This window comes from Eptesicus fuscus, chromosome 16 (assembly GCF_027574615.1).
Source record: "Eptesicus fuscus isolate TK198812 chromosome 16, DD_ASM_mEF_20220401, whole genome shotgun sequence".
In the NCBI taxonomy this organism is placed as follows: Eukaryota; Metazoa; Chordata; class Mammalia; order Chiroptera; family Vespertilionidae; genus Eptesicus; species Eptesicus fuscus.
In genome coordinates, this window is record NC_072488.1 from 45,261,274 (window position 1) to 45,278,962 (window position 17,689).

The window sequence follows — 17,689 nt, forward strand, 5'->3', positions numbered from 1 at the left end:
ATGATGTAAACAGGGAGGGGCCTGCAGGTGGGAATTGGGGATCCCAGGTAGAAAGTCAGGAAGAGGAAGAAAGGTGGATGGGAAACTGTTCACAGCGTTGTTTATGCAGCCTTATTTATTCCTCATGTCTACCTCCCCTGTGTGTGTGTGTGTGTGTGTGTGTGCTATTTATGCACATACATCTTATGGAATAAGGCATGTTATAAAAAGGGATTTTGACAGAATGTACATAAAATTAAAATGTGCATTGACAAGGCTCCACAGGGGACCCTGACGGGCAGCTGGGTTGCCATAAGATGGCCTCAGTTTCCCAACTTCCCCACTCTCCCCACAAAGCTCTCAAGCGGTAAGAGGAAGGACTTACCAGAGAAGTGTTGGTGTTTGGTGGCAGCAGGGCTGAGGCATTGAACCCGGTTATGTTCGCTGTGGGTGAGCGTAGGACATGGGGAGGGTCAGCAACTGCTGGGCAGGGGGCCTGTGACCCCCCCAGGGCCCCCACCCTTCCCATCTTCCTCCAGTCCCATAGAGCCAGGGATTGGCTCCGTAGTGAGGGTGCTCATCGAGCCCCCACCCCTCTGCACTCCCCTCACTTTGTCCAGGGACAGCAGGGGGCAGGGAGGTGGTGGGGGCCTGGGCCACAGCTCCAAGACCAGCCGGGCCGGGCTAAGGCAGCTGCTCTCTGATGCTGAAGGGCTGGCTCTATAACCTGAAGGAAGGGAGCTCTTGCCAAGACCAAGGGCTGACACAAATCAGTGAATAACGTGCCTTTTGCATCCTTACTGGCCACTGGACTCACGTCTTTAAACATTTTCAAAGAACTTAACTCTATGCCATGCACCTTGCCAAGCCTTTACACACACCATCTGGCTAAGTTCCTAAATCTGACAGAAATCCCGCCATTTTAAAGATGAGGTAACTGAGGCCCAGAGAGGTCAAGTAACCTGCCCATCGCCCAAGGTCACACAGCTCGTACTTGGAGGAGCCGTGACCCACCCCAGGCAGGCTGGCCCGGAGCCTAGACACCTCCCAGCTCCACCCAGCGAGCATCTTCCCTGTCCTCCTCCTCTCCCCACACCCTTCCCTTCTCCCCGGCCCTGGCCCGTCCACTGGTGCTATTTCTGTTTGTTTGGTTGGTTGGTTTTTAGGTCAGCTGGGCCTGAAGAGCTGGTTGGCTTTGATGTTATCGTCTCTAGTCTGCGCTTGCTCCAGTGGGAGCTGAGGAAGCTTAAACCCAGTCCAGCCTCAGCATCCCTAACGCTAAGTGGAGCACGTGAGGGTCCCATCAGGGCAGTGAGAAGAGCTGAGAGGAACTGTGAGGCCTGCCCTGGGGGCTCTGGCCACTCATTACCAAGTCAGGTCTTGGAGGGCCACTTCTGCCCTCCCTCTTGCTCCTGCACTGCATGGGTGCCCAAGGGCCAAGTCCTCCCGCCTCCCTCCTCCAGGGAAGGCTGACTGAACGGTATCTCTGCAGCAGGTTTGGGGAGGGAGCAGGCCTGCCCGCCAGTTTGCTGGTGACAAATCTGAAATGCACTGCCAGCCCCATCTAGCTCCTGCTGGCTGTGGTTAGGAGCCCAGAGGGCAGAAGAGGCTATTCTCGAAGCTCCCGTCAGCCCCCAACAAGCTGTCGTGGGTGGATGTGACCACAGGGCCCTCTACGTTGCTCACTTCTAGGGAAACTGGGCTGGATGTGGCTAAGCGACTTAGCTTCGACCTAGGTCACAACACTCCTAGCAGCTCCACACCCCAGAGCAGCGGTCGCCAACCGGTGGTCCGTAAGGTCCGAAAGGTTGGTGACCGCTGCCCCAGAGGGTTGTTACCATTATTCTGAGGAAAGCTTCATTTCCTAGAAATCAGGGACATTTGCTGCCTTTCCTCACGCCACTGACCAAGAAGGCGTGATGCACAGTTAACAACGGAATAGACAAGGTGGCAAGAAGGCTGGCTCCAGTCTACCACTCAGCGGAGGAGGACTTCCAGCTACTGCCTGGGCCTGGTGAGCTCAGTCCCACCAGATGCCAGTCACACCAGATACTCCTGGGGCATCTTCTGCTTAGGCTTAGCCATTCTTTTATGTAGGGAACTTGGTAGGATTTATCGGAAAGCGGCTTTGAGATGAAGAAGGAAGAATTATAACATGGAAAAGTCCAGAGAGTGTCCCAGTATCAAACAGTTTGAAATTCTAGTGTTTGTAAATGGTACTCACTTGGGGTTGAAAGCAGCCAAGTCAGTGTGTGCAGCATCCATAAACAGAATACAAACCAGTTACGATGGAAACAAGATTACATTTAAAAAGAAAGTGCCCCAAACAAGCTTTTGTGATGAAGGGTGACAATGAGTGACTGTGCCATAGACCGACTTGGTTTTGCAGTAACACTGGGGAGATGGAACCGTTCGCAAGCAAGTGGTCCGTGGACTGGGAAAGAAACCCTCCTCAGTTAGTTACCTCCTCCCCAGTCTCCTACATGTCTAGAACTTTCCTTTTCATATTCTTCTACTCAAAACAACTTGTCCTGGCTCCAGTTCCTTTATTCTCTGATTACACCCCTGTGCTCTGGTAGCATGACCCTCATTAGAGTTACTGTCCCCTTAGGTTTTCTTCCAAACACGGGTTTCAAGACTCTGCATTTGCTCTCTTGGGACAAGTAGGTGCCCTTCAAAGCAAGCTCGCCCTCCTGCATTTGAGAAGAGACACAAGATGAGGGGAAGAGGGTGGGTGGGTGGGGGCCCAGGGAACCACTGGGGTAACTGCTCACCTGTGTCCGGAGCGACGCACTCGCATTTATAGGCGGTGATGGAGTCAGGCTTAAAGTCCATGTTGATGGGGTAGTACTTGAAGGCACTGATCATCTTCTTGATGGCATCATAGATGAAGATGAAGCTGATGAGGGTGGAGAAGCCCTCCTCAGTGAAGCGGGTGATATACTTGATAATAAAGCTGGCGTCCGTGGCCACCAAGACCAGGCACTGGATGGCTGAGTGCAGGCCAATCCAGAGGCGGAACTCCATGTAGTCCAGGCCATTGCCTCTGGAAGGCAGAGGAAAGTGGGGGGCCCTCCAGCCCAGGGCTCTGAGCTGTGCTTGGCTCCCCAGACACCACCTGAATGACTCATCTGTCCCTCCTATGGCACAGATGCCCTCCTAGGAACTGCAAGCGGACTGGAGACAGGGACACTTGGGACAATTTCTGGGTGGGGTTGTCTGGTCTTTGAGAATTCTGAAAAAGGATCTCATGGGGTGACAGGAAGGTGCCAAGACATCTCAGTTCTCACATTTTGGTAACAAACATGTGAATGGGAAAAAAAAAAAGGAATTTCAGACTGACGGCTGGGGCAGGCCTTAGAATGGCTTCATGGCTGCCCAGGTTAGAATGGAGCCTTCTGACCCCCAGCTCAACTTTTCATGCCCTGCACTGACTTCCAAGTCATCATTGCTCACAAGCAGAGTGCTGTGAATTCTCTCCTCTCGTCTTGCCTGGATGTCTCCCTGTCCGCTATGCTAATGTACACGAAGGTGACTTAGAGGCAGGTGGCTAGAGGAAATCAGAGGGACCACCTGCCAGTCCTCTCTGCACAGGTGAAGACAGCTTTGGACCTGCTCACCCCTGCCTCCCCTTTGGGGTTTTTCCCCCACCCCAGTCTCGGCAGACTGCCCGAGGAACACCTACTTGCTAAAGTCAAAGAGGAGCTTCTCGAAGATGAGGATGGGCCCTGTGCTGCTCAGGATGATGAGAGGCTGTCCCGAGAAGAGGCAGAACAAGAAGCCGGCCATGGCAGTGCCCAGGAAGCTCTCCATCACTCCCTGGGGGCACAAGGAACGTGAGGCTCCGTGGAGGCAGAAGGCATCTTTTGGCACAAAACCGATCACACCTATCTCACCAGGGACCCAGGCCATGGTGCTCACCCTTTATTCTAGGCCAGTGGTCGGCAAACTCATTAGTCAACAGAGCCAAATATCAACAGTACAACGATTGAAATTTATTTTGAGAGCCAAATTTTTTAAACTTAAACTTCTTCTAATGCCACTTCTTCAAAATAGACTCGCCCAGGCCGTGGTATTTTGTGGAAGAGCCACACACAAGGGGCCAAAGAGTCGCAGTTTGCCGACCACGGTTCTAGGCCCTCTACTTCCCAAGTTCTGCTCCCCATCTCCTACTCCACAATCCCCCACATCACTCTAATTCCATTGGGATAAAGGTCCTGTGTGACTTCCTTTTGGCACCCTAGGACCTAGGAAACAGAGATGCCAATGGTTCTACTTGTCCCCGTGCCCATTCTACTCCCAGAGGACAGCCCATTTATCCATCCAATCATTCAGTCATTCTACTAGGTGCTTTTGGAGGTTAGACCACCATTCATTCATTCAGAATCCATTAAGTGCCTACTATGTGCCAGGCATTGTGCTAACTATTGGGGACCCATCAGTAAACAAGATCATGCATTTTCAGTCTAGTGGGAGATATAGACAAGTAACCAGGCAATCTCTATACAGCAGTTTCTCAACTTCAGTACTACTGACATTTCAAGCTTGATAATTCTTTGTGTGGGGGCTGTGCTGTGCATTGCAGGCTGTTTAGCAGCATCCCTGGCCTCTACCTACTAAATGCCAGTAGCACCCCTCCCCAGTTATGACAACCCACACTATCTTAGATATTACCCAATGTCTCCTGGTGGGTCAAAATCATCCCTTGCTGAGAACCACTGCTGAGGAGTGTGAGAAGCTGGGATGAGGCGAGGGTGCCAGAGGAGCACACAGTAGGAGTAAAGGAGTGGTGAGGAAGGCCTCTCCAGAGGTAGATGTGTGGAAGCTGATACCCACAAACTGATCAGAGAGGAAGTGGAGTGATGAGAGTGTCCCGGGGAGAGGGAACACTCTATACAAAGGCTGGACCTGAAGGGAGCATGGCTTCGAGGAACTGAACGATGAAAAAGGGCTGATGGAAATCAATGCAGAATGAGTGTGGCGGACAGGGATCTGAGAAGGGGACACTGGGAGATGAGGTGTGAGAGCAAGTATGATCATGTTATGAGGGCCTCTTGGGGAAGCTGGGTTTATGAGTCGGTATGTGGATAATGGGGTGAACCATGGTGTCACCGGCTGTGATGGTAGAACCATGGTGTCACCGGCTGTGATGGTAGAACAGCAGGTCTGGAGGGAAGATAGTGGATGCCATGTAGACCCTGTGAGTTGGGGGATCCCATATGGACCCCATGTGGATATGCCCAGAGGCAGCTGGATATTGGACCTGCAGCTCAGGAGAGTGGAGTGGGCTGGCGATAGGGGTTCATCTCAATTTATCTGGGAAACCGTGTCTTCACCTTAATATTTTGAGCTTTCTAGTGGTTCTCTCTTGAGGGCCCCCTTCAGAGAAGACCCTTGTTTGGAGCTCAGGCTAATGTCTGCTGAGCGGGTGTTTTCCCCAGGGAGGCCTGTATTGTCATGGAAACAGTTTACCATTATTCTAAAAATGTCTTAACTCCAAGTTAAGAATTTAAGGTTGGTGAGAAGGCCACAACCAACAACTCGTTAATTGTGTTAAGTTCATTCAAGCAGTGTGCAAAGTATCAAACAGAGCAGACGATTCGCCTTAAAAGTTTGATTTACACAGTCCTTAAATTTAGTCTTTAGTAACATGATTTCACCTTAGATCTTTTAAGATCTTGTTACTAATCTTTTGAAGGGTAAAGGATTACTAAAAGTGATGGTCTGAGCCTGGATGGGAGACTTGGTTTGGAGATTTTAGGACAAAGCTCCTTACTGCCACCCAGTGGCAGCGGATTTTACTGAGGTTTGCACTCACGTCCTGCACACACACCTGATAATTGTCAGTGGCATCGCCCAGGAGCCCCCCGAAGGTGATGGCGTTGGTGATGCAGCCGAGGTAGATGAAGAGGACGGCGGAGATGGACTGGATGTGGAAGCCGTCGTAGAAGTCACTGAGGAACCAGGGCAGCTTCCTCTTGACATCCAGGCACAGGCCACCGAAGCACCTGCTTAAGACAGGCCCACGCGCTGCTTTCTCACCACAAACACCAGGGCAGGGGCAGGGCTGCTGACAGGAGGCTGCAGCGTCTGGGGTGAGTCAGGGAACTTGACTAGGAGTGGGTGGGGGCAAGGATCTTTCCACCAGAACGTTTAAGACCAGGGAAGAATTCTCCTAGGACGGAAAGTTTGTGGTCAACGCCATGTCCACGGAGAAGCGTGGTCACAAACAGCGTGGATGGGAGAGGGAAGGCCTGATGGGAATATGCCCTGGGGTAGACCTAACATTCCATGGGGAACGGACACCCGGGGCTCCACAGACGGCCGCCCCCTCACGTCCCTGATCACCCGCGGGGCACCTGTGCTCGGTAAACACGGCTGTGTCCGAATCTGAGGGAGAGACAGCCCTGATCACAACACAGGTCCACTGTGTTCTCCCAAATCTTAAAATCTGGTACCTGTGAATGTGGCCTCATCTGGAAACAGGGCCTCAGTAGGGGCAGTGAAGCTAGGATGAGGTCAGTGGGGTGGGCCCAAATTCAATATGACTGGCGTCCCCGCAAGAAGAGGAAAACGCCATGTGAAGACGGAAGAGGGAGAACGCCGTGTGACAATGGAGGCAGCGGCGGGCGCGACGCAGCTGCTGCCAGGGAACGCGAGGACTGGCGGCCCCACCAGAAGCTAGGAAGATGCCAGGGAGCACTGCCCCCAGGGTCTCAGAGGGAGCAGAGCCCTGCTGACCTTCCAACTGGGAACTTCCAGCCTCCGGAACTGCGAGAGAATCAAGTTCTGTGGTTTAAGCCACCTCGTCTCTGACACTGGCTTGTGGCAGCCCCAGAAAACTAATAGAGGTAAAGGGGCGTCTGAAGAAAAGTTTGGTTCCTCCATTCCTGTGCTGGGTCCCGCCTGTCCTCTCCTGTGGGAACCCCTTTGCTGGGTGCAGGAGGGGCTTCGAGGGTGTGAGGAAGAAAAGAGTGCAATGGCCAGACCCTGGGCCAGACCTCAGGGTGCGGAGTGGGCGCTGCAGGGAGAGGTGGGGAAGGTTCCTACAGGGAGGGTGGGAAGGAGACACATGGGTGGGCACCTTCCTGTCCAGATAAGCTCTTCTCCGATTTCGTGCTTGGCCGGCATCTCTCTGTCATCCATGCTGCTCCCTCCGCCGACCCCGCCACCGCCACCGCCACCTCCAGGGCCTCCTCCTGCAGCCGCACCGCCTCCCGCCACAGAGCCGTTCATCTGGCCTAGCTCGGTCAGGGAGAACACGGATTTCCTGGAAGAAGAAGGGGGACATGGGACAGTGTGGCTCTCAATCCTGGAAAGAGCTCAACACCCCCCACGACTGTCCCCAGAATACCTCTTATGTCTCCAACAAAAATTATAAAATATCTTAAAATACAGAGAAAAAACGTGGAAAATGATAGAATACCCACACACAGGTCACCCAGATTTTATAGATGTTTAAATTCAGCATTTTTGCTTCTGATTTTTTTTAGAGATAAATAAAGTGAAACTGGGGGAAAAAGGTATAAACCCCAATATGCTGACATCTTCCTTTTAAATCCAAAAAGAGAAAAGAAAGGGCCAGACTTGAAGTTTCCTTTGTGCCACTCCCTGCCCTCGCCACCCCACCGTTCACGTACTCACCTCTTGTCTGCAGAGGGCACCTTCTTGGGGGGCTCGATGCGGATATTTGGGTCCCATTCTCCAGGGGGAAGGACGATGACCTCATCCAGAAACTCGTCGATGCCAGCGATCAGATCTTCCCGATTGCGGGCTTTATAGGCCACGTCGCTGAAGAGCTGGCCGTGAGGAGGAGGAGAAGGTCAGCTCTCTGCCCGCCGTCTCCGTGTTACCCACCGCACGGGAGCACGCCGGGAGAAAATCGCGTTGATCCGTTGCTCCTGCTGCCAATTTGCTCTCAGATTTTGAAATGAGAACAACAACCCGGCAGGTGATACAAGGCCACTGGGAAACAGCAGCCTTGAGGGCAGCTGATCCCTCTTGGATATGAAGGCCAGGTCTCCGCGGTCCAGCTGTCGGACTTTTGTTGCGTGGCAACCTTTCTGCTTTCAGTTTTGCACAGAGCACGCTCATTAGAAGACCTGTGCAGAGCCTGCACGGGAAGCTCAGCTATTTCAAATCTGTTTGTAACTTCCCAGCCTTTCATCCTTGGAGGGTCGGTTGCCTCATTCCACCGTGTCTCCAGAGTGTTCGTTCTGACTTACAGATCTGATGGGATCCTGCCTGTGGTTAAAGGCCTCTAGGCTCTCCATCACTCCTGGGAGAGTGCACTCTCGGCTCCGCCCACAGGCTCAGCGTGGTCTCTGACTCGCCTCTCTGTGCCACCTCCTGCTCTCGAAGCTCTAACACTGAGCCTACACTGAACCACTTCCATCCAGCTCCTCTGTCTCCCAACCTTGGCCCCCGTTCCCTTTGTCTGGAATGCCTGCCTCCCAGGCTCATAGTGGGTCTATCTACCTCCTCCTGCTCATCATAGCTTTAAAGCCCCTCATGTGTGAAGTCCACCAGGACTTCCTGGATTATATGTCTGGCTCCCCGCCCAGTTGACGCTCCTAAAGGGCATCAACTATTATGAGGATGAGTATTCCCTCATCCTCATAATCCTCAGCACCTACACAGAGCCTGGCACACAGCGGGTACTCGATATGCCTATTGGATAAATGAATGAGTGAAGGCTCAGTGCTTGATTCAGAAGCCATGACATTGGGAATAAGTTTCTCGTTGCCACTTACATCATCTACCATGAGGGTGGCAATGGCTCGGCCAATTTCATTGTAGGACTTCGCTCTCCCAGAAGGTCCCAGCAGTATGAACAGAAATCTGCAAGGAGATGAAGGAGGAGAAGGAGGAGGAAAGTAAGAAGGAAAAACAGAAGCAGGTGAAGAGAAGGGTTCTCTGGCTCCAAACAGTATCCATTCTTAACTTCTTAACTGGCTGTAAACTTGTCCATTCCTTCTTTAAAAAAATTTTTTTAAATTGATTTTCAGGGAGAGGAAGGGAGAGGGAGAGATAGAAACATTGGTGAGAGAGAATCATTGATCAGCTGCCTCTTGCACACCCCCTACTGGGGATTGAGCCCGCAACCCGGGCATGTGCCCTGACCAGGAATTGAACCATAACCTCCTGGTTCATAGGTCGACACTCAACCACTGAGCCACACCAGCTGGGCCCCTTTCCTCTTTTGACTCCCATGTTTGCTTTGGAGAGACATTTCCTCTTCACCCCCACAGCTCTCCCTTGAGCGTCCTCACTGTGTTCTGGTGTCCCAGGGCCCCCAACAGCATCTCTCCCAGCTGTCGGCTCCTGCTTTCGAGTGATTGCTTTAAATAAACGCTCTAAAACTCTTCCCAAGTCAAATGACTTCCCTCCCCAGCCAATTCCCTGTTGTCCCTCTCTGTTTTGGGGTTGTCTTCACCAGCACTGCATGCTGACTGCATGGACAGCTAGTCGCCTGAAGGCAGTCGTGGGGGGCAGGTTTCAATGGGCCTCACCTGGTGGGGACGGGCACCTCGGTCACCCCTCCCAGCATGGCCGACTGGATGAGACGCACAAAGGCGATGAAGGGCTGGTCCAGGAAGTCCACCTCCCCCACGAGCACGTTGGAGGCTTCTGAGTCCTTGGGGATCTTCTTCATGAATTTGTTTTTCCGCTGGTCAAGGAGGGAGAACGAGGCGCCCATCGTTACTCACCTGCGGGGGTTCCAGCTCTCGCTCCCTCACCCCCTTCAGATTGCTGTGGAGCCCTAACTTGGAAAAGTTCCCCCAGCCTGTCTCAAGAGACAGAGAGAAATAACCACTCTCCCCGCTTCTGCAGATGAGGAGACTCAATGTTTGTTCACCCCAGGGACCAACTCAGCCTGTGTAGATGGGGAGGAGCAGGCAACGACTTGATCCTTAAGACATTCCTTGATGAGTAAAAACTTTGCTCAACCGAAGTGTGAGCTGAGGACTTGCTGGGTGTCCGGTCTCATCCTGCAGCCCCTGCGGCTCAAGCAGAGGGACTCTCGGCCCTTGCACTGCAGCTTCCCACCCCTCCCCCTCGGCCTTCACCTTGGGTGGCCGCGGAAGGGATGGGCCCCCTTCTGATGGCCTGGCCGATGCACCGTGTTTTCCCTTTGCCACCGCTTCCTGACTCACAGGAACCCCTGGACCACACCTCCAAGTCTGTGGGAGACTTCTGGGCCCCCAAGTCACCCCGAGGGGATGTCCTAGGAAACTCATAGCTTCTGAGACTTTACAACTGAGACTTTCCAGGTGCCCTCTGGCCAGTCCCTCTGGCCAGTGTCTGTGCAGAGCAGGAGGTCTAACAGAGCAAGGGGCTGATGGGAGAGGTGCTGGAGACAAGTCCTCTTCCCAAACGTATTCCCACCACCTGTGTTTATGACGCCATTCCTCCTGGGCCCTCTTTTACGAAGAAAATGCCCAGGGAGGGTCACATACAAGCTCACATCTTCGGATGCACTCATTTTTCAGATCACTTTCCCTCTGGGCAGCAAGGGGATGGGTCGGGGACAGAGACAGCTTTGTAGAGAGAGGGTGGGGAGGGAGCATCTGGGAGGGCAGGGCTGGTGGAAGTCCACAGTGGCCATCAAAGGAAGAAAGGGCCCCGAAGTTAGAGGTGAGCACTTCAGAGAGATCCTACGGACTCCACAATGGGAGATCCAAGCTTGTCACCCATTTCTCCTAGGTCTTTCCTGTGGGCACAGAAATGCCCGTTTCCCATAAGCTCAATGTCCCCGATTCACACTCATGGTGGGTGTGATGCCCATGGGGCCGGGTGGCCTCCCAGCATGAGAAAGGGCATGTGAGCCAGGGCTGCACCCTTGTAATCTTTTACATCCAACCCCAGACGAAAACTCTCTACAGCCACCCAGGCAACAGCCCCAAGGACCCGAACGCAGCGAGAACAAGCGAGGCCAGGAGTTAGCGGGAAGGCCAGAGCCCTCACAACTCAGAAAGTCCCTTTGTCCCAGCCAGTCAGCTGATGGATTCATAAGCAGTGTTCTTCAGGGTGGAGGGCTTGGTGTGCCCGGGCAGCCGAAGCCCCCTGCTCGCTCTGTGCCCACAAGCATCAGGCGGGGAGCAGGTCCCGGGGGCAGGAGGAGCGGAGGGGTGGCAGGAGTGCCCTGCAGAAGGAGTCTTTGAAAGCAACAAGGCTTGGGGGCAGCCCAACAGCACACTCATAATCCAGGGGAGGGGAGGAGCTGAAACGGGGCCGTGGTCCTCCCTGGCAGGTGGTGACAGGTTTGGTAGAGAGGCCGGCTGGGGTGGGGACATCCCAGAAATGGGCCATGCTGCCGTTCTGGCCCCCTGGCTTGGCCATGGTTTGGACCAGGGCTTTGCTGAACCCATAGGGAGTCTGGTCCAGCTCTGTCGAGTGACCACACACAACTATTGTGTCTGAATCCACCCTCTGCTTCACCGGGAACCCACGGACAGGCGTGGAGCCATGAAGGAAGAGCCTGCAGAGCAAACGCCTCTGGGTTTGAACCTAAAGAGCGCCCACTGGCGGACAAACCGCTGTTCCCACAACAAGCCTTTGCTGCTGCAAATAGTACCGAGAAGCAGTATCAGCTGATCAGTCAGGAGAGCTGGACGTGGGACGTGGGACGTGGCTCCAGTCCCTAAATCAAGGCAGCATATCCTGGGGAAAGTGACAGCTGCTGTTCTTATCACCACTGAGACATTTATTAAAATTGACTAGGCAATGCTTCCTTATCTTGGCCCCGCTGTCTGTGTGCTAAAGTGGGGATCTTCTCTAAATAATATCCCAGAATACTCAGTGCTGAGTCACTTCCAAATTAAGGGCTCTCAGCAGACTGTCTGGGTCAAGTCATGGTTCTGCTGCATGAACTTGGACGTGTTATTTAACTGCTTTAAGGTTCAATGCTCTCCCCAGTAGATTGGAGATGATATAGCACCTTCACGATGCATGGGTGGTGCGTGCAGTGTGTGGGTTTAAGTGTTGGTTGATGCTGTTATTATTGTTATTTTATTATTTGGCCACCAAACGGTCCTTGTGATACTGATGTGAGGGGCTGCTTTTGTTTTGCCGGCTACCAAACTTGGGGTGCCCTGAAGGCCAGGCCTTCGCCCAAGCTCCTGAGAAGTCTTCACCAGATTTCAGGTCTCTTTCATCACCTTTCTCCCTACTCCTGGGGGCACAAGCCAGGGGACCATGAGACTCTGCCCTTGAGATGTGCAGGGGTTGGAACTGAGGGGGTTCCTCTGGGTTTCCCCAAGGGGCGGAGCCACAGGGTCCCCGGGCTGTGGGCCTTAGAACATGGGCTCAACCTGTTGTAGGAAATCTCATCGAGAGATGTCAGCCAGGCTGGTGGGAGACAGGGGCTGCCTTTATCCCGGCCCAGCCCAGGAGGAGACGCGCTGTTGGGCGGTCCCAACGATTCGCTACCACTGCTGTCCCCACAGGGAGGCCCCACTGCGAGTCTGTACCAGCCCATACCCCACTCCATCTTTTGAGGTACTTGTGCGCCATACAGCAGGGGAAACTGCGTGCTGGTCTCTCTCCAACAAATCCCAAGCTCAGAGCCATGCTTCTCTGCTCCCCACCCCTCCCAGGGCCAGGCACAGAGCCACTACTTGGGGCTCAGTCAACACCCAAGCGATGGAGTGGGCAGAATCACCAGGCAGCCCAGAGCCCTCCCCACCGCCATGTCCTTCCTGGAGACTCCCGCTCCTTCATGAGCGTGGAGCCCTGCCCATGGAATCAAAGGCTTCTTCCTGCCCTGGCCCCTCACGGCAGCCCAGTGCAAGGGCTTCACTACCTGGTCTGGGTTTTGGGTGCGAGGAATATCATTCATGCTTCTGCTCTGGACGTGACCTAGGAGAGAAGGAAAAGAAGGTCCATCAGGGGAAGCCAGGCTCTCACAGGTCCTTTCCCTACACGTGCTTTCCGTCTTCATAAGCAAAGGAAGAGCCCCTCTCCCCTGATCCTGCAGCCCCCTTGAGCTGGCCTCCACTCTCTTTTCTTCCCTCCAACGGCAGCTCTCTCTCTTTTTAAATTTTAATTTATTAATATGGATTTGTTGTTCCACTTATTTATGCATTCAGCAGTTGATTCTTGCATGTGCCCTGACCAGGGACGAACCCAAAATTTTGGCCTATTGGGACAACGCTCTAACCCAGTGGTCGGCAAACTCATTAGTCAAACAGAGCCAAATATCAACAGTACAACGATTGAAATTTCTTTTGAGAGCCAAATTTTTTAAACTCAAACTTCTTCTAACGCCACTTCTTTAAAATAGACTTGCCCAGGCCGTGGAAGAGCCACACTCAAGGGGCCTAAGAGCCGCATGTGGCTCGTGAGCCGCAGTTTGCCGACCATGGCTCTAACCAAATGAGCTGCACAGCCAGGGCTGGCGGCTCTCTTAAGAGAGTTGCCAGACCCCAGGTTCTACTTCTCCCTTCTCACTACTCAGTCTGCTGTATTCTTGTATCTACCCTCACCCCCTTTTCCTGGGCAGAGACCACCTTCTGGGCAGAGACAGAGATGTCTGTTCTGTGCCAGACCCTGGGGGTGGGGAGGTGTCGCTAAGCTTGGACTTTTTTTTTTTTTAACAACATATTTTATTGATTTTTTACGGAGAGGAAGGGAGAGGGATAGAGGGTTAGAAACATCGATAGGAGAGAAACATCAATCAGCCGCTGCCTCCTGCACACCCCCTACTGGGGATGTGCCCACAACCAAGGCACATGCCCTTGACCGGAACCGGACCCGGGACCTTTCAGTCCGCAGGCCGACGCTCTATCCACTGAGCCAAACCGGTTTCGGCTAAGCTTGGACTTTATTGGAGAGAGAAGACGAGTTTCACTTCCATCCTCCATGACCCATGTGAGTCTTTTTCTTTTTATATATATATTTACTGATTTCAGAGAGGAAGGGAGAGGGAGAGAGAGAAACATCAATGACAAGAGAGAATCCTTGATCAGCTATCTCCTGCATGCCCCCCACTGGGGATTGAGCTGGCAACCCAGGCATGTGCCCTTGACCGGAATAAAACCTGGGACCCTTTAGTCCACAGGCCGACGCTCTACCCACTGAGCCAAACCAGCGAGGGCCCCATGTGAGTCTTTAAGAATGGCTAGGGATTTGGGCTGGCAGAGGGAGGGAAGGTGGTGGTGAATGATTTGGATAGCTCAATAGTTCCCCTCTGTGGTTAAGGCAGGAGAAGCTCAGCCAGATCCAGGGGACACTCTCAGACCTGTTGACTTTCTGCGGCCTGCGTGTCCCCTCACTTCCAGAACATGCTCGCTTGGCGCCCCTCCTCTTACTTCCATCCAGATCCTCTCCTGCTGGCCTCCCCCGAGGGCCCTGTTTTGCCCTCGTCCCCTCCAGAGACTTCAAGCCCTCCATCCTTGCTCAGTTATACCACTCCTGTCGCTGCCACGCCCACATTTGGGCTGAGGAAGCCCAGGTGGGGTCTCCAGTCCAGATCTCTCTCAAGTAAAAATCTGATCATGGTCTGTCCCTGCTTAAAGTTTCTCCGGGGTCCCCATCAGAATAAAGGCCGGGCCTTTCTGCAGGGGGACCCTCTTTCCCGCAGGCCTTACCCTCCTCACTAGCGAACCACTATATCCAGACCTGAATACACAGCACCCTCCACAGCGCCTTCCCGCACCTGCTGTTCGTCTCCTTTGCTTAGAACACCCTTCTCCTTCCTGGAAAACTCCTTCCTATTTATTCTCCAAAACTCGGGAATAGCCCCTCCTCACTGAGCTTTCCCCCGGCGCCACCTGCACACATGCTGTAATGGCTTATTCATGCCTTTGGTTGGGGTCCCCACCCCTGCAGCACAGCACAGCGCAGGGGCAGGGGAGACCTCCTACACAGCGAATAACTGAAGACCTTCGCTGCCTGCTCACTGCTGCCCCCTGGCGCCCCGACGTGCAATAACCAAGTCCAGGGGGATCTAAGAGGACCCAGGGTCACTAGGAATGGAGAAAAAAGCCTGTGACAAACTGCAGCTGAGGCCTCGGACAAGGGCCACAGCTCCTCCCGAAACACCCCTCAGGCCTGGTAGGGGCACAGGCCTAGGCTGCGTTTGCTCACATCTTGGCATTTTAGTGAAAGTCTTTAAAGGAAAATAGGATTGCTATTTTCACACTGCCTTTTCTTTTCATTTTCCAAGTCCCCTCTTTTCTTTGCCTCAAAGCTCACCCATCCTGTTCATCTCTGATGAACTGTCTGAAAAAGTGCCGTGTGCAACCAGGCACCTCCCCGGCACTCAGGGGCTGTGACTGCCAGCGTTTCATTGTCCTGGTGGCTCGAGACTGTCACCCAGTGATGGGAGCTCTCTCTGTCCTGGGGGGGGGGGGGGGGGGGGGGGGGGGGGGAAAGATACCTCCCATGTTTTTTATTCTGTTTCTAGGAAGGCTTTTTACCAAAAACAGGGCTAATGATCAATTTGATGAAAACCAAGGTATAAACTAAGTTACAAATGCCTAGCACATAGGATTGGGTAGTGATTATGTCAGGATTTAGAGCTGCATTTTTTTTCAGAATAATTAGTATATAGAAAATTATGGTAGTAGCCCTAGCCAGGTTGGCTCAGTGGATAGAGCATCAGCCTGCGGACCAAAGGGTCCCAAGTTCGATTCTGGTCAGGGCTCGTGCAGGAGGCAACCAACCGACATGCTTCTCTCATATCGATGTTTCTCTCTGTCTTTCCCTCTCTCTCCCACGCTCCCTAAAAACCAATGGAGAAATATCCTCGGGTGAGGAAACTAAAAACGTATGGCAGTAAATGAGGCTCTGAGAGTAGACCAGCTTTCGGGTGAAAGTTAGAATTTTCCTGGCTCCTGTCCTGAGAATTCTAGACAGGTCCCGGGCTTTGTCTCCTCGGCCTCTGCAAGAACATGGAAGCCAGCGTTCCACAGCTGCACAGCCAGGACCGGCCGTCAGGAAGGAGCTGTGCGCAGTGGCGGGAACGCACTCACACAGGTGGCCGTAGCTTAGGCTTGGCTGCATCCTCAGGTCCTCCGTGGAGCGGTGTAGGCTCGGGCCGGCCGGGGGGCTCCGGGCTGGGCTTCGACCTGGGAGGAGGAGCAGATGGGGGTTTGCCTTGGCAGCCGGGGTTTGCCTCCCCCGTCCGTGTGGTACTACGTGTATTGTCATTTCTCCTAAATAAAGCGGGGCTACAAGACCTGTCTTTTCTCCTTCCAGGAAAGAGGGTGTTTTTGGTAGTTCTGTTTTTTGTTCTTGTTTTGGGGGCTTTTTTTTTTTTTTTTTGAAGCAAGTTAACAGTCTGAACAAGATTAAATATTTGTACTGTTGAAAGTGAGACAGATGACCAAGTGCTCAAATAGGCACAGGTGTTGTAGAAGGCCTGGCTTTATCCCGGACTGCACCCCTGGCTTGGCTGTGTGACCTTAGGCAAGTAACTTAACCTCTCTGTGCCCCAGGCTTCTCGTTTGTCAGATGGGGATGATGAGAACAGTACCTAGTCACGGGTTATCGTGAGGATGAAGCGAGTCACGCTTCAGTGCTGGAACATGGTAGGTACCGCGTGTGTGCCTGCAGCTATTAGGATACGCTAAGCGCTCCCCCATTTCCGACGGTTCATAAAGAAATTCCTCAAGGCTCACTATTTAGCTACTTGGTTCTGAGGACTGCATTTCTCCGACGGGGCCAGCAAGGCTAGTAGTGTCTGGGCATCTCGACTCTGGGATGTCAAGATGGAGGGTGGCAGGTTTGAGATGTGTGAATGGAACAAGCCACTCCCCCCAATGCTCCCCCCCCCCCCCCTGCCCCAGCCCCTGCTAATCAGAACGACCAGCTGCCAGGCTTACCAGGCCTGGCACCCTGAGATGGCCCAGCCCCTTCCCCCATCTCACTGTGCTTCGCTTTTTCTTGGGGCGCTTGGCTCGTCTTGGGGGGGCTCAGTGGGGAAAACGTTAAGCCCTCAGCGTAAACACACCATCTCTACAGCATTTTACAACCCTGACTGCACAGGAGAGCTTTCTAAATTCCCCGTTTCCAGGCCACACCCCAGACCAACTGAATCCAACTCTCCAGGGTGGGACCTAGGCATTAGGACACATAGCATGCCCACCCTCAACCCCTCCACCACCCTCAACCCCTCCACCCCCTCACACCCACCCACCCCCACCCCCGGGATTGCAAGGCACAGCCCAGGCTGAGAATCAACTCTCTTCCTAGAAATGGTTCGGCGCTGGGGGTGGGGACAACGGGGTCCCTGCAGGCCTGCTAGAGAAGGAGGCTAAGGAACCCCCAGAACGTCTCCAGCTGTGTGAAGTGCAGGAAGCTTCCAAGGTGCCCAGGCTCTCGCTGACCGGGGCTCGGCCGGCACCAGGACCTGGCACCAGCCCCCTCCCCCGGAGCCCAGGGCCCCCAGCAGGGCCCGACTCACTGGTGGGGGAGGAGACGGACTTGCCGATGTCCACCAAGGAGCGGTGGATGGGCTTCTTGGTTTGGTGCCGGTGTTTCCTCAGGAGGACGTAGCTGACCCTCTCCCGGAGCTCGGGCCGCAGCAGGCCGTCCTCGATTTGCTTCTCGATGACGTCATCTAAGGGGAACAAACACGCCTCGTCCGTCCAGGACCAGACAGAACGGGCAGGGTGGTGGGGTCTTCCGTTCCATCTGTCATTTGTGGGATTAAAAGGGAGCTAAAGAGGCAGGATGCAGACACCGTCCCGGCTCTTCCCACAAA

General features: G+C 53.7%; 1 protein-coding gene across 1 annotated transcript in view; it reads right to left on the reverse strand.

Annotated features, from left to right (window-relative positions):
* Positions 1-17,689, reverse strand: part of SLC4A5 (solute carrier family 4 member 5) — a 68,952-nt gene that overhangs the window by 18,260 nt on the left and 33,003 nt on the right. The window contains exons 5-15 of the mRNA XM_008147429.3: positions 17,390-17,545; positions 15,957-16,052; positions 12,785-12,840; positions 9,492-9,649; positions 8,733-8,820; positions 7,624-7,778; positions 7,064-7,249; positions 5,813-5,987; positions 3,665-3,798; positions 2,754-3,025; positions 365-423 (exon numbers count right to left, since the gene is read on the reverse strand). Of these exons, the coding sequence (XP_008145651.3) occupies positions 365-423; positions 2,754-3,025; positions 3,665-3,798; positions 5,813-5,987; positions 7,064-7,249; positions 7,624-7,778; positions 8,733-8,820; positions 9,492-9,649; positions 12,785-12,840; positions 15,957-16,052; positions 17,390-17,545 (1,535 nt within the window). The remainder of the gene's footprint in view (positions 1-364; positions 424-2,753; positions 3,026-3,664; positions 3,799-5,812; positions 5,988-7,063; positions 7,250-7,623; positions 7,779-8,732; positions 8,821-9,491; positions 9,650-12,784; positions 12,841-15,956; positions 16,053-17,389; positions 17,546-17,689) is intronic.